At 40.3% G+C, this 16,350-nt stretch overlaps 1 protein-coding gene across 1 annotated transcript; it reads left to right on the forward strand.

Moving 5' to 3' along the window:
* Positions 1 to 852: 852 nt before the first annotated feature.
* Positions 853 to 5,782, forward strand: LOC136206575 (CASP-like protein 2B2). The gene is made up of 3 exons (XM_065997680.1): positions 853 to 1,575; positions 1,713 to 1,845; positions 5,296 to 5,782. The coding sequence occupies exons 1-3, from the start codon at positions 1,352 to 1,354 to the stop codon at positions 5,545 to 5,547; spliced, it is 609 nt and encodes a 202-aa protein (XP_065853752.1). The 5' UTR covers positions 853 to 1,351; the 3' UTR covers positions 5,548 to 5,782.
* Positions 5,783 to 16,350: the final 10,568 nt, after the last annotated feature.

Raw genomic sequence — 16,350 nt, forward strand, 5'->3', positions numbered from 1 at the left:
AAAAATATACAAGGTAAAGAAAAAAAAAATTGGTGGTTTCATTTGCAAACAGATCCCCAAAGTTTATACCTGTACAAATGAGTAAAAAAAAAAACATGTACAAATAAGGATTTATGGTAATTTTTTTAGGCCTAATACACAAATAACCCCCTGAACTTGTTCAAATGTTGCAACTGCCCCCTCCAACTTTCAATTATAACAACTTACCCCTTAAACTTGTCCAATTGTAAAACATAACCTCAAATTGGGATTTTTTTACCCCGTACTTGAAGCAACCGTAAAAACGTTTCTCTTAATTCGTATCACGCCAAATATCTGATTATCACACTCCACGAGCGTTGTAGCTTTTGTATTTCACGTGTTTCTTCAATGGCAGTCCATGTCAGCAATTTGGGAGTATGTTTTATAATTGGACAAGTTTGAGAGCTATATTTTATAATTGGACAAGTTTGAAGGGTAAGTTGTTACAATTGAAAGTTCAGAGGGACAGTTGTAACATTTGAACAAGTTCAGACGGTTATTTATGTATTAGGTCATTTTTTTATTCAGCAGTCCACATGGATCATGATGACCATGATCATTCACTAAAGATGTTTTGAATCACTATTATAAGATTTTAATAAATCTAGTTCTAACGGTGTTCACCGTGATCATCAGGATCCATTTGTGCATTTTTTTTTTTTTTTGTTTTTTGGTAATTTTTTTTATGTTTGTCAAATAACATCCGAATCCAAACCATAAAAAACAAAAAACAGAACTTAATATTAATCATTCCCCTTTTGTTTTTATATGGAATCCTAATGATTACTAATTATTTCTTTCTACTCCGTTTCTAGTTTGTCTTTCTTCCATTTCACACCGGACTAGAAAAAACATAAAATTAATGGTCCTTTCATCATCATAAATCCCACTATCTATCTCCTTCCTTCAATTTCAATTCAATTCAATTCAATATAGTATTTGAAAGAGAAAGAGCTGTAAAATAGGCATTATCTTTCTTATCTGACCCTTTTTCTTTTCCTTGGGGCAATCAAACTGTTTACCTCTTCCTAGAAAAGTTGTAGCTTCAAGAACGAACCACTGTCTTCTTACTCTTTTACCATGTCTTAAATGCAAGATCAGCCTTCCATTAAGAACCACTGTCTTAATCTTTGACCATTTGGCAGCCTACCACACTTCCACCATTAACCCCCACTAACCGAGATAGAAAGGGTTTCTTTTTTTGTGCGCCTATTTAATTAAAGTTTGGAGCTTTATGTATGTTATAGGTGTGAGCCTTTCTGGGTTTGTGTTAATTTCTATTGGGCTTGCCCCTTTCTTTCTTTTCCCTCTTCTTTAGCTGTGTGAGAGAATGAGTTATTTGGGTGTTGGGATTAGTCCTGGAAATGTTCCTGTTTATCATGGTTCTGATTTGAAAGTGATTGACAGAAGGGTTAGGCTTGCAGAGTTGATCTTAAGGTGTTTGATTTGTGGTTTGGGAGTTGCTTCTGCTGTTCTTATTGCTACAGATACTCAAGTTAGAGAAATCTTCTCCATTCAAAAGGAAGCTAGATACACTGATATGAAAGCTCTTGTGTAAGATTTTTTTTTTTTTTTTTTTTTTTTTTTTTATCTCATCTAACTTCAAATTGTTGGTTTTAACATCCTAATAATGATTAATATGCTTATGCTCTTGCTGAAATTGTTCATTTTATTTTTGGGTGTGGGTTCAGTTTTATGGTTGTAGCAAATGGGATAGCTGCTGCCTATTCTTTGCTGCAAGTGGTGCGTTGTATTGTGTGCATGATTAGAGGAAGTGTGCTCTTTAGCAAGCCCTTAGCTTGGGTTATTTTCTCCGGAGATCAGGTCTGTTTTTGAACTCTTCTTTCTTTGGTTCCTGCCATATTTAATGTGTTATAATAGAATCCTTGTTGATTATGTGCCTTTCATCCCTATAAGTTCTGTATATACAAAGGAGGGGCAGGAACTAGAACTTTAGACTTCTCATGAATTGTTTTGTTCTAAAAACTGAATGATAAAAGATGAATTTAGCTGATTGCTTGCCTCTCTTTGGGTATCAATTTGTTCTGATGAATTGATATCAATTTGTTCATTCAATTTGATTATTTTGGTCATATCAGTCCAAAAGTATACATTAATTAAGAATTGACATGTGCAGTCTATATTTTTACACATGTCATTTTTTAATTAATGTTATTAGAAATGTCAAGTTTTTGGTTTAAAGAAAAATAATTGAGTTGTCAGCTTATGAGGATAAGGATGAGATTAACCCTTTGCTGAATTATGGGGGTAAATTACACACTCTGCCTCTTAACTTTGGCCTTACTTTCTTTATAGCCGGAGTCTTTTGAACTTTATCATTTACTAACCTAAAAGTCTCTTAATTTAATTCTTGAATTTTTCGGTTTTGAGATCATGTAGCTGTTCTTGAATTTTTCGGTTTTGAGATGTAGTTGTTCTTGAATTTTTCGGTTTTGAGATCATTTAGTTGTTTGGTTAGGGAAGAAGAAATGATTCTTTAGAAAGATAGTTATGAAAATAGCGATTTTAAAAAATCGAAAACATGATTCCATTAATAGCTGACACCCCCACACGCGAATGCCTACTGGGCTTAAAGGGTGCACAACACAGATCCAAATTATCATGTCCCCCAAATAACTCAACAAATGGAGCTGCCAGGAATCGAATCCTGGGCCACTTAGTCACACCGGCTCTGATACCATGTCATGGAATCGTTTGAACTAAAAGCTCGAGCTAATAGTTAGAGGTCCACTTCATATTAATAGCTGACACACCCCCACATGCGAATGCCCACTGGACTTGAAGCGTGCACAACACAGATCCAAATTACCATGTCCTGCAAATAACTAAACAAATGAGGCTGCCAGGAATCAAACCATGGACCATTTGGTCACACTGGCTCTGATACCATGTCATGGAACCGTTTGAACTAAAAGCTCGAGCTAATATAGTTAGAAGTCCACTTCATATTAATAGCTGACAATTATATATGTTATAAATGACACAAAAATGATAATCATGTTAAGTGATTTGTTTATGTTAAATCGTGTTGTTTAGAAATTGAAAGTTCTAATTTTGAGGTTGTTATAAACAGATTTCTATGCTAAGTGCAAAGGTAAAAGTTCAATTTTATGTCCGGTTTTGAAGTTTATTGAAGTAAGAACAAAGTTATACTCTTTTTGTGTTTTCTGATTTGGATGGCATAGTTGGCATCTTTTGAGCTGATATAATTAATGGGGGAAATGCATAATCAATGTTAACGGTACTATCCTAGTCATTGTCAATTTAATCAAAGGCTATAAGTCAAATTCCCTTAATTGCTCTGGTCAGTATCAATTATATAGATAACTACTTACTTATATGCTTATTTATAAGCTGTCAAAATACAAGAAATCTATGCACTGTTCAGAAATCATTTTTGACAAGTTCAAGCTTAGTTATACTTATTGGTTCAGTTACATTTATTTTGGTAATCAAGTGTTTTAATTAGTTGAACAAGTATATATATAGATAGTTCATCAATACACTCTAGCATATCATTATATGTGCTGCTATGTTTACTTTACATATAATTTTGTCGTTTTCACTTAAAATTACTACAGCAGTCAGATATAGACAACATGTAATAATTTCTGCTCATCTCCAAAGTTCTTACTAAAAATTGTGGAGTATATTTTACCAAGTACTAAAGCCTTTCAAAAATATGCTTTTTTTGTTTTTGTTATTATTGCAGTACACTATTCTTACCAGCACATGGACCCAAAAAAAACATCATCATAAACTGTTTTCCCCTAATGGACATTTATTATGTGGGTTTGTTCTGCAAAAGAAAAGTCTACTTTTTAAGAGGGATGCATTAATTGTTTTTACAAGTCTCTTTAATTAGAGAAAACACATCAAAATAAGATATGATACGTGTCTAATGTCTTTATCACTAGGCAGTTTAGACAATTTTTTTAATTCACTCTAAAAAGCATCCTTAGGTATGGTGTATTTGAGCAAATTTCAGACTCTCTCTATATGTGGTGAAGAGAATCATATAAAATTGAAAGCTCATCCCTACAAGTGGTGGCCCAGAAATATCCTTGAATATTAGTAGTTAGGTGGAACATGATTAATGTTCAATATTGCAATCAGTCAATCCAGTTAAGCTGGAAAATGTTTGTTGCACTTGCCCAAATTAATTAAGGAGCAGCCATGCTTGTAGGTACAAGACTTCATTGATATTTATGTTGATCAAATTGGGTTGAACCCACCACTTCCTTTGCTAGCTCTCTCAATTGCATCCTGGATGGATAATATGTAACACCATGGTCCAATTCCATGTAGATATTGTCCGTTTTGCGCAAAGCCACCTTACTAATATACCTCATTCATTTCCTCTCCATTTCTGATGTAAGATTCAGCTTATTCCTGCCTACATCGTCATCATATAGGGCCGCTTCTTGCTTAGGCCCTCCAACGTGGGGCCAGCCACTTCAGACTGAGTCTAGTATATGATTGTTTTTTTTTTTTTTTTTTTGCATTTGGGATGTTTCCATAAAATAGATTTTTGGTTTGAAATGCATATATGACAGCCTGGGACTGATATGGGAGCAATAATGCATGAGGATCCCATCCATTTGATACTGCCCATACTTTCCCCACAATCATTCAATGCACTTGATTTTGCGAACTGAGCTGATGAAATCCAGCTTCATCACTTTTGCTTGATCACCAAAATATGATGCTATAATCTCGTGTTCTACTTTTCTTCATCAACATGCTTTTTAATTTTAGATTTTAACTTCAGAAAATTAAAGCATTCTCTGCAAGGAGCGGATTCGATTACAATTCTAACCCTTCAAAGTTCATCAAAATGGAAGTTCCCAAACAAGGCATTAGTCCTCGGTCTCGAACATGAAAGATGAACCATTTTGTACGTATCATAGAATCGACATCTCCGGAGTTTCCATTTACGTGCCTTGATAGAAAAGGCAAAATTGTTAAAAGTCCTAAATTGGCTAGCTAGAGATGCAATGTGTCATTTGCAAATGAGAGGCAAATTATACCCTAGGTGCCTTCTGGGTGGAGTTAGACTCGAACTTCCAACATGGCACTAGAGCCATTTAATCTTAATATTAGGCTACTCAATGTTGTTTCTGACGTAGATATCGAGTCTTGCAAACTTCACACTCCACATGTTCAACCTTGGGCGTGAGAGAATTAGATACCGAGTCATTGTGAAGAATCTCACAAGCTTTCCTAATTCCTAGACATGATTTCATTTGACAGGTGATGGCATACCTTGTTGTGTCTGCTGCTGCAGCTGCTGCACAATCAGCAGCATTAGCGAAGTTCGGACAAGACGACCTACAATGGATGAAGATATGCGACATGTACGAGAAATTCTGTAACCAAATAGCGGAGGGGATAGCAGCTGCGTTGCTTGTTAGCATAAGCATGGTGGCTGTATCATGTATCTCAGCTTTCAGCCTCTTCCGATTATACGGGACGAACAAGGGTAAACAGGGTGCAAGCTGGTAGGTTAATATGCAGAAATACCATACCAAATCTGAAGTGAAACATTTGATTGTAAGTGTAAGTTGGTGTATGCTTAGCAACATATGATAAGATGATGAAGAAAATAGTGTACTTTGTTTGTGGCTTCCATGTTTAGAATAAATCAAGCCTGTACTTTTGTGGATTATCTTTATATTTGATATCATTGTCCTATCAAATTTAATGGTGTTTCAATTTTGAGATACAAATTTGTTGTTGAGCTTTTGCCTATATTTAAATTCTGTTGAGCTTTCACCTTCATCATAGATATAAAGTTGCCTACTTTCACCTTGATTGGTGGGGCGTATTGCTACAGTAGAATTTCTCCTTCTAATAAATTTGTTAGGCTATTTATACTTTTTCAAGTGAAGACCAATGAGAATTATCAAAAGAATTATAAACTATTAGTGATTATCGATATTTTTTTTTTTAATTTTCAAGTACTAAAAATGGAGCTATTTTCCAATTGAGTATTAATATTAAATCCAAATATATGATTAGGGTAAAAGCTACATCTTGGAATGAACGGATATAATTTTAGGTTTTAGATTCTAGAAAAACAAGGGTATTGTTATATACCGCTCCTAAATAAACTCGCCCCCAATTCATCTGTGCTTGAATAGCGGCCATCATGGCTGTCAACCGTTCATTTCTATCTTACATGGACTGGTTAACCTGAGCTGTCGGATTCTCTTAGAAAAACAAGAGTATTGTTATATACCGCCCCTAAATTCCGGTTCACCGCACCCTTTTGACCATATTGCCCTTCTCAATTTTTTTTTCCCAAAACCTTAAAAACTCTCTCTACTTTTCTCTCCCGAGCACAAATCCCAGATTTGACAAAAATGGATCAAAGCATTCCCGAAGATAATGAGTTCGAACACGAGGTAATATTACGATTATTAAAAACGTTATTTAGGTATTTTCGATTTTTTTTTTTTTTTGGTTTTTGCCTGGACGGGTGGCGCATACCACCCGTTCCCTAGGCCGAACGGATGAACTACCCGTTCGGCCTACGGAACGGGTGGTATGCGCCCGCTCCACCCATGGAACGGGCAGTACGCGCTGCCCGTTTCCACCTATGGTGAAACGGGCAGCCTGCCCGTTCAGGCAAAAATGGGCAGAAATTGCCCCGAACTATTTTTGCACGGGAGAAATAGCCCCGAAGTATTTTTTTTAATTTTAATGTCAATTTTTCGTATATTCAGGTACCGATAGAAGATTGGAACCCCGATAACATTGATTATAGTTCGCGTTTCATAACGGATACCGTTTCCCCTCAAGTCAGGATGCTATTGATTGGGCAAAAAAGATAGCTATTCAGAATGGGTTTGAGATTGTAATATCTTCGCACAAACATGGGGGAAAACAGAAGCTGTTGCGATGTTCACGGGGTGAACGATATAGAGGTGTTGTGAAAATTGGTGAAGATCCTGCAATTAGGAAAAGTAAAACTAAAGCGTGCCGCTGTAAATTTCAGATTAAAGCCTATCAACATGCAGACCTTTCTGGATGGGGGATACAGGCTAAGGCTGGGTTAACTGGAATGCATAACCATACAATGCGTATGTATCCAGAGGGAAGTCGGCAAATGAGCGGACTCAGTATCGCATCTAAACAAATTGTGCGTGATATGACTTCAGCTCAAGCAAAGCCTTGTGCTATTTTAGCAGCAGTTAAAGAAAAACACCCAGAGGACAACTCAGTAATTAAACACATATATAATTACAGGGACAAAATGAGGAGGGACGGGTTTGAAGGTAGAGACCTGGCTAGTCAATTCTACCATATTGCTGTGGAGAACAAATATGTCAATTACACACAGGCTGATTCAGGTGTGATAACGCATGTGTTCATGGCACATCCAGAGTCAGTTGATATGTTCAGGACTTACCACTGGTACATCAGCATTGATTCAATGTACAAAACAAACAAGTACAAAATGCCGTTTGTTGAGATTGTGGGGATGACGCCATGCAATAATAACTTCAAGATAGCGTATGCTATTGTTAAAGACGAGACCGAAGGGAGCTATCGTTGGATTTTGCAAAGGCTGAAGATTTTGATTGGGGATGATCTTAACCCGACCGTTGTTGTTAGTGACAGGGAGCTTGGGTTATTAAAGCCGATCCAAGAAGTTTTTCTACAAGCAGCGCACTTGCTATGCACTTGTCATATAAATAAGGATGTGGAAGATCGTGTGTATAGAATCATGGGAGATAAAGGCCTTGCCTCTAAATTCAAGAATGGCAGATGGAGAACAATATTAGAATCATTAACCATTGAGGAGTACGAGACCAATCTTATGATGATGAAGGATAAGATGAGCAGGTTCAAAGGAGTTATCTCGTATGTTGAGGAGACGTGGTTGGTGCATAAGGAGAAGTTTGTTGTTGCTTGGACAAAGGAGCTCCTACATTTTGGCAACACAACTACTTGTCGAGTGGAGAGCTAACATGCTAGTCTAAAGCAATGGCTCAATACGGCAACTGGCTCCCTTAACACGGTATGGCAGAAGGTTCACAAGCAGATTGAATCACAAGCAACCAATATAAGGTATTTGCAATTTCTTCTACTGCAATTTAGGAATTTGCATTTATGGTTGTATCATTTCACTAACTAATAATAATTTTGTCTTCGTATCAGGTACATGCTTGAGCAGTCCCGGCTTCGTCAAGCAGCCAACTTGTATTCAAAGTCTCTCACTACTGTCTGCAGTTGCTGAATCAAGAGTTAGAGCGCATGAGAGGGTTGAGCCATGAAGTGTACGTGCGTTGCGGTTGTGTATTGAGAACATCGCATCAGATACCATGTGCATGCGAGCTGAAACGAGCTTGTGATCTGGAACAAATGATCAGTACTGAGAGTGTTCACGTGTTTTGGAGAACACTTTTAATCAATCATGGTCACACTGATGAAAATGACGGGCGTAATGATCTGAACGAGGAGCAGCGATATTTTCAGTCCTTAGTGGACCAGGTCTCTAAAGGCGACCCATCCTTAATGCGTAATATTTCAATGTTTATCCATGATCAACTACACCCTGATCAAGCTCAGTACACCGAACCCGATGTCAAAATTCACGTGCGAGGGCGACCTAAGGTGAGCAAATCCACAAAACGTATGCCGAGTTCTTGGGAATACAATGAAACTCATCGTGGACGGGCTCGTTCTACTAGTTCATCTAGGAGTCGTGGTAGAAGTGGCAGAATTAGCTCGTCATCCTCGGTACATAATGGTGCCTCATCAGGTAATGTTTATTTGATAAACCTAACTTTTTTTTATAAATGTTTTGCAATATAGAGTTCATTTACACTAATATACATGAATGCAGATGGAAAAACGTATTATGGTTCTGACTTCATACATTCCGATAAAATAGTTGGCATAATTAAACCATATGTCGAATCATACTACGACGTTGTAGGTGATGGAAATTGTGGTTTCCGTACGGTAGCAACTTACATTTTTGGTGACGAAGAAGCGTGGCAGACAGTTAGGCATCACATTCGAAATGAAGTAATTGCTAACGGTTGCCTGTATCAAAGAGTGTTTGTTGATACTATTGATGCAGCTCTTCGTAGGGTAAGTTGGGACGGTGCAGGTTGTACGCCGGATTATTGGATGCTCGTTTGGGATGACTTGTGGCCGGTTGCTACAATGTACAATGCTGTTGTCATGTTATTTGGCTTCTTGGGTGGGGACACATTAGCGTTGTGTGGTACTATCTTACCATTGTATGCCACATCCACTGCTACAAGACTAGCACGTGAGATTTGTATAGCATCAGCCAAGAAAGTCCAACGGCTCCAGCTGCCGAGTCCTGCACCTCTAACAGACAAGAAGGTCGGATGCGGTCACCACTCTTGTCTACGAACAAGGTGGAACCGAGCATCAGCCACGTCCAAGCTATAGCCTGGGTCTCAAGAATCCGATCACCTCTACAGTGCTCCATGACGGAAGCGGCTCGTATACCACCAGAAGAATAATGACGGACATCTAACTCAACCCGAGTCATCCTAAACAAATCCATCACGCACTCCTTAAGCTTATCAATACTCGCATCAGCAGTCACCATGGCACCATCTACGGGGATGCGCAATATCTCCCACACATCATGCATCAAAATGGTCATCTCGCCAAACGGCATGTGAAATGATGACGTGTCTGGCTGCCACCGCTCTACAAATGCCGTGATCAGAGCATCATCTATGTGACTGTGCATAATACCAGGTAAATGGAACATGCCAGATGACTCGATACGCGACTGAATCGTCCTGGAAGAACCACTGTACCATAATCTCAGCTTCGAGCAATACCCTGATCTGGTATGACACCTAAGGACGCCCCTATCTTGACCGGCCCAGATAGCACATGCAACATGTCCCAGAAAGCTTGGGATCACAACACCATCAAATGGACCCCTGGGTACGGGGTCCTTCACAACCCAGTCATCCTCTATAGCACTCCTCGATCGCTTGCTGTTACCTGAAATTACAGTAAACGGGTTACATTAAATTTTTGGTATATTTTCCAATAATCACGATTAAAACAAATAAAAATAAGCAGATTTTTAAATTTCTCTTACAAGAAGAAGATCCTGCGGTAGAAGAAAATCGTCCGTCTCGACCCTTCGTCACGACGCCACGATGTATGGGGATAGTATCAGAACTAGGACGATGCATAGAGGCATCTCCGTCCATCTCTATATCAGCCGCCTCATCCTGTCCCTCAGCACGCTCCGCCTGTGCTACATGTGCCCTCCGGGCGTCCGCCATGAACCGATGCTGCTCCGTCCGCTCCCACCGAGCAGATGCAGTAACAGGACGTGAAGACGTGTGTCTAGGGTCAGATCCCGCCTCATCCTGTAATATTATTTATTTATTATATTCAATTTACCATAAATTTTTTATTTTTTATATGTTCGGGTCTGCCTACGCCCGGTCCGTACAAATTTTTAAAAAAAAAAAAAAATTGGCCCTTTTTGGCCTGGGCGGGTGGCTTACACCACCTGGCCTAAGGCCCAAACGGGTGCGGCGCACCAGTCGGCCATAGGGCCGACTGGTGCGCCGCAAACGTTTGGCCCGTAGGCCAAACGGGCGCGCCGTGCGCTCCACCATAAGGTGGAGCGCGCGGCTTATATGCGTTCCACCTTAGGTGGAACGCGTGCGGCAAGCGATCCACCTTATGGTGGAGCGCGTGCGCCGCGCGCTCCACCATAAGATGGATCGCTCGCTGCGTACTTGTTCCACCTACGGTGGAACGCAAAGTTCGTGCGTTCCACCGTAGGCGGAACAAGGAAATCGCACCCGCTTGGTGCGATTTCTGGGTTTTTTTCCCGAATTTCAGCCCCAAAAATCACTAATTCGTTAATTATTTGAACGGAAAAACTTACCGTAATACCCATTGTTAGACGAGGTGACGCGGCCTAATCTCCCGGGCAGACCGGGGGGTGGACACCTCATGGCGACGTAAGCGGTGATTGGCACCGAAAGCAACCAATCGTGGAATCAAGCTGCTCGGCAGGACCGGAGCTCGGAGTATGGAAGAGTCGCCACCCACGAATGGGAAAATGAACACCGATCCCTTGCGGGAGACCGGTGAGAGTTCGGAAAACTTAGGTACGAGTCGAGAAGGCTAGCTCCTTTGTCGGAGAAAGGCTACTAGGCACCCCGACATCGCCCGGTTATGAACCACCGGCCTCCTACTCAGCGTGTTAGGCGATAACGGACTAATCGCATATTTCTTTAAGTTTAAAATTCATTTGAAACCTTTTCTTTCTCGCTTTGAAAACCGTTTTGAGCATGTTATTTGAAAGCCATTTTAGTAAAGAATCACCCATTTTGCATAAATTTAAAGTATATAGGAGAGAGAGGGGGAGAAGAAAGAATTGATTTGTTTACAATGTGATTTATGCTTCGTATTACACACTAACTCTAAACCAAGCTCACTTCCCAAAAATGAGTTTATTTACATGGTTCGTACCTTAATCGCCGTTGGAACGATTTAGGTACGTTTCAAAACCCCGTTTAATGACGTTCACTCGAATCGCTGTTAGAACGACTCGAGCGTTTGAAAATGTTGAGATAAAAGCCTTAACAAGAAAACGTGATTAAGTATACAAGTCAATTTATTTTGTTCAAAAACCATTTAGTTAGGAAAACAATTCAAAAGCTCTATTATTTACAATTAAAAGCAATTTTAATTACGAGGTTCGCTTAATCCGTCGTTGGAACGAATTAAGGTTTTAAAGACGTGATGTTTTAAGAAATGATTTAAAAATGACAAGAAAACGTTATTTAAACTTTGAGAATATCTAGAAAAGCTTTAATTTAAACCAACAAATTAAACTCTCTTTTTGTGATTTATTTTCCCATTTTTCACTCAATTGAACCTTACTTGAATATAATAACAACAATTAATGAATTGAATCTCAAACCCACCCAACCCAAACATATTTAAAGAATATATACCTATAGGAAATCCAAATGGAGAATAAATATACATATGTATACATATATGTAAGAATGGTAAAATAGTAATAATATATATAAATCAAATATATGATAAGGAAAGTAATAATACATATATAAGTGAAAATAAGGATAAGGCTAATTAAAATACACTTTGATTTTTATTTAAGAGATAATGTTAAGACAGAGGATAAAATTCATAAATAAGAAAATCAACTCTAAATCAAAATAGTTTTGTACATAATAACATGTAGAGAATAAACTCTAAATCAAATTGATGAAAAGAAATGATATATAAACACATTAAATAAATATATGTACAAAGTATTTAAAAGTAGCTTGAAAGTATATATTACATAAATATACATATGTATAGAAAGGACTAAAAGTCTAAAAGTTATGAAAGAGGGACCAAAACAACATTTTTTACATTTCAGCAGCTTTACCGACGGAAAATCCGTCGGTAAACAGCCTTTAGTGACAGAAAACGGAAAATTACGGAACTGCTCTAATAGTTTCCAGATTTGTTCAAACACTTTAAATTAGATCTATTCTATCGTTTTGGATTTCCGAACTACCCAAGTAGGATCATAGTCCATAATGGAGAATCCTAAAACAATGTTTTATTTTAAAACGTTATTTCGAAATATTTTCAAAACTTATAATTACAACGTTTTTATTAATCCCGAACTACCTTTGAATCGGATCACGGTTCGTATTGGGATATTAAAACGAGGTTTTTTATTTCAAAACAAAACCGAACGTTTATCTAATACGAGACGAAAATTAAATAAATACGAAAAATTAAATAAAACGTGATAAAATAAATAAATAACTAAATAAATAAAATTATAACATAAAAATAAATAAGTAAAGGAAATAAATAAAATAAAACGAGTCTAGTCCTCGGATAATACCTCAAGATCGGTATCTGACAGTCGAAGTCGGTCGATTCCACGAGTTGTGATTTTCCGGTTTTTTTGTGTTTTTCGTCTTTTTAGTAAAAATTTTAACTTTTGGGAAATTCGGACTTTTTGAGAAAAAAAAATATTTTTCTCAAAAAATTTCACTTTCTCTCTCTAAAAATGTCTAGAGTGAGAAAGCTCTCCAAAAATCCCCCTCCCTTCTTGCATGGGGATCCGTGCCTTAAATAGGCAACGGGTCCCAGAAGTCTTTGGGCGACGCCCAAATAAAATTGGGCGGACGCCCAACTTATGTTGGGCGAACGCCCAACATGGTTAGGCGAACGCCCAACCTCGGTTGGGCGCGCGCCCAACTGGCATTGGGAGTTCGCCCAACTGGCATTGGGCGTTCGCCCAACGAGCGTTGGGCGTTCGCCCTATGAGCGTTGGGCGTCTGCCCAACGTCGCTGGACGCTCGCCCAACGGCTGCCGGACGCACTCGCCCAGCGGCCGCCGGGCATGCGTCCCGCGCTGTCGGGCGCGCGCGCCCATCGATCGTCGAGCGCGCGCTCCGTGCTGCCGGACGTGTGCGCCCAACGGACGTCGAGCGTGCGCCCCGCGCTGCCAGGCATTCGCGTCCAGCGGACGTTGAGCGTGCGCCCCGCGCTTCCGGGCGTGCGTCCAACTATCGTCGGACACGCGTCGGCTGCCGCTAGGCGCTCGCACCACGTCGCTGAGCACTTGTGAGCCGTCCACTTGACGACCGCGACTGCCACTAATTTCTTCCCTTTTTATTATATATTTTTGCTTTAAAAACTTCCGGAACCAACCGCTTCAACCGTCTTGTTACAGGTTTTCGTCACAGGTCCTCCGACTCAGTGTCTACAGTTGCCCCTACTTTCCTATTTTGACAGTGATGTGTGTGTTTTGAAAACGTTTTTTGCTAAAGCAACACATACAATGTAAATATATTAAAGTAAAAGACACGTAAAGAGTAGGAGGAAGAATACCTGACCTCGGCGCTGCGTGCTCCTGCGTCGTCTTCAATACTCTCCGTCCTTGCCTTCGACTCGGCTGCTGGCGGACGTTCTTCTTAAGGACTCTAGCCTAAACTGACTGTGGGTAAAAAATGGCTCAAAAGCAACCCTGGTGCACGACCACGAGTAAAATGGCTCAAAAGCGACCTCGGTGTACGACCGGGGGGTAAAACGGCTCAAAAGCAACCTAGGTCTACGACTGTGGGTAAAATGGCTCAAAAGCAACTCTGGTGCACGACCGCGAGTAAAATGGCTCAAAAGCGACCCTGGTCTACGACTGTTGGGTAAAATGGCTCAAAAGCAACCCCGGTCTATGACCGGGGGTAAAATGGCTCAAAAGCGACCCCGGTCTACGACCGGGGGGTAAAACAGCTCAAAAGCAACCCTGGTCTACGACTGTTGGGTAAAATGGCTCAAAAGCGACCCCGGTCTACGACCGGGGGGTAAAACGGCTCAAAAGCAACCTTGGTCTACGACTGTTGGGTAAAATGGCTCAAAAGCAACCCTGGTCCACGACCGCGGGTAAAATGGCTCAAGAGCAACCCTGGTTCACGACCGCGAGTAAAATGGCTCAAAAGCAACCCTGGTCCACGACCGCGGGTGAAACGGCTCAAAAGCAATCCTGGTCTACGACCGCGGGTTAAATGGCTCAAAAAGCGAAAGGTTCTTTCTAACAGCTCTGAATTCTAAAACACTGCCGTCTGCATCTTTACTGGAGCTACTGTCTCGGATGTTTGAGTGGTTCGATAGGAACGTCTTTTTCATCCGGAGTGACTCAAACTAACAATTATTTTTCTGTTGACTGTCGTCTGTATTTTGAATGGCGCCACTGTTCTGTAAAATTTGGCTGTCGTCTGGAGTCCTATCTTGATATTATTGGTCACTGTCTGGCAGAAACGCAGGCTGAAACGGACTGCAAATCGGAGGCCTGTGCACCTGGTAAATAATTATTTACTTTTTACGTTTATGTCACATCGTACCTTTTTCACTATTTACGGGAATGCCATTCCCTTTCCTTATATAAGGTGGTGGGGTTTCATTTCAACCCCACACCTTCTCTCTCTTCTCTCTCTCTCTAACTTCTGATTTGGATTATTCTCGGGATGGATTTGGATAAACATGATGGCACGAAGGGCATGGATGCGGGCATGGATTATCCTACCTCACACCTGAGCCGGACCCGCTCTAACCAAGTAAGTACTTTCTTACTTCCTCGTCTTTTGACTAGATTTCTAGACTTTTAGTAACCCCACTTTGAACATGATTTGCATGCTAACCTCTAGGTTGCTTTAGAAGACTTTAGCTAGAAAACATGAATTTCTTTGCCCGCAAGTAACACTTCATTTGTCTTTGGAAAGGGCGTGAACTATATGCATGTGAATAGTAAAACTACGAACAATGCCTGCCAACAGTAAAAACGTGAATAGCACACGTGAATAGTAAAAACGTGAATAGTAAAAACGTGAATAGTGCACGTGAATAGTGAAAACGTGAATAGTGCACGTGAATAGTAAAAACATGAATAATGCACATGAATAGTAAAAACGTGAATAATGCACATGAATAGTAAAACGTGAATAATACACGTGAATAGTAAAAACATGAAAAGTGCATGTGAATAGTAAAAATCGGATCGATCTCTTTGCCAATGCGTGCGAGAGTAGATCAAAGAATAATAAATTAATCAAATCATATACCAACAACCCTAAGAACGAGATTCCACAAAATGACGGTCCTAATTGACAAAGTGTCTCTAGGTTGGATTTGACCGACAGAATAGCTAGATTAACGAGCTTTTATTAGATGCAAGCTCAGGAATAACATTCAAACTTATCTGTTCCGTTCTTTCCAGATTATTGGCATTTCCGGGACCACGGAGGACATTCGTGTGTGGTATTCCATGCTTAGCGCAGCGGCGAAAGCCCGCGTGCGAGAGTTGGGCTTCGAGCCCTTCATTTTAGCGTTGCCCCACGCCAACGGGGTGTGCGACCGCTTCGGCCTACGCGCCCTATGCGAGAGATGGGTTGACTCGACCCACACCTTCCACCTCTCGTTCGGGGAGATGACGATCTCGTCCCGCGACTTCTCCTTGCTGACCGGATTATGGGGGAGTGGTATTCCGGTTCCGTTCTCCTTTGATATGGTGCATCCACGGGTTGACCGTGCCAGGTTGGCAGCTCTGATCGGACCAGGAGTCTACACGGGTGTCAAGTCCACCCCGGCGAAGTTCATCACCACTTCTGGGCTTTTGAGTCGTAGGGACTTTTGTGGGACAAACGATACTAATCTGGCTGTCCGCATCTTTCTTTTATATGCTTTAGGCGAGACGATCTTCCACACCAAGAGCGGGACGATACACGCGGGCCTTATTCAGGC

This window comes from Euphorbia lathyris, chromosome 9 (genome assembly GCF_963576675.1).
Source record: "Euphorbia lathyris chromosome 9, ddEupLath1.1, whole genome shotgun sequence".
Lineage (NCBI taxonomy): Eukaryota > Viridiplantae > Streptophyta > Magnoliopsida > Malpighiales > Euphorbiaceae > Euphorbia > Euphorbia lathyris.

Excerpts from the sequence above, each read along its gene's own strand:
- LOC136206575 (XM_065997680.1), top strand. The coding sequence starts at position 1,352 with ATGAGTTATTTGGGTGTTGGGATTAGTCCTGGAAATGTTCCTGTTTAT. Across the intron at positions 1,576-1,712 it reads ACTGATATGAAAGCTCTTGT|TTTTATGGTTGTAGCAAATG; the intron begins GTAAGATTTTTT and ends GTGTGGGTTCAG. Across the intron at positions 1,846-5,295 it reads TTATTTTCTCCGGAGATCAG|GTGATGGCATACCTTGTTGT; the intron begins GTCTGTTTTTGA and ends TTCATTTGACAG.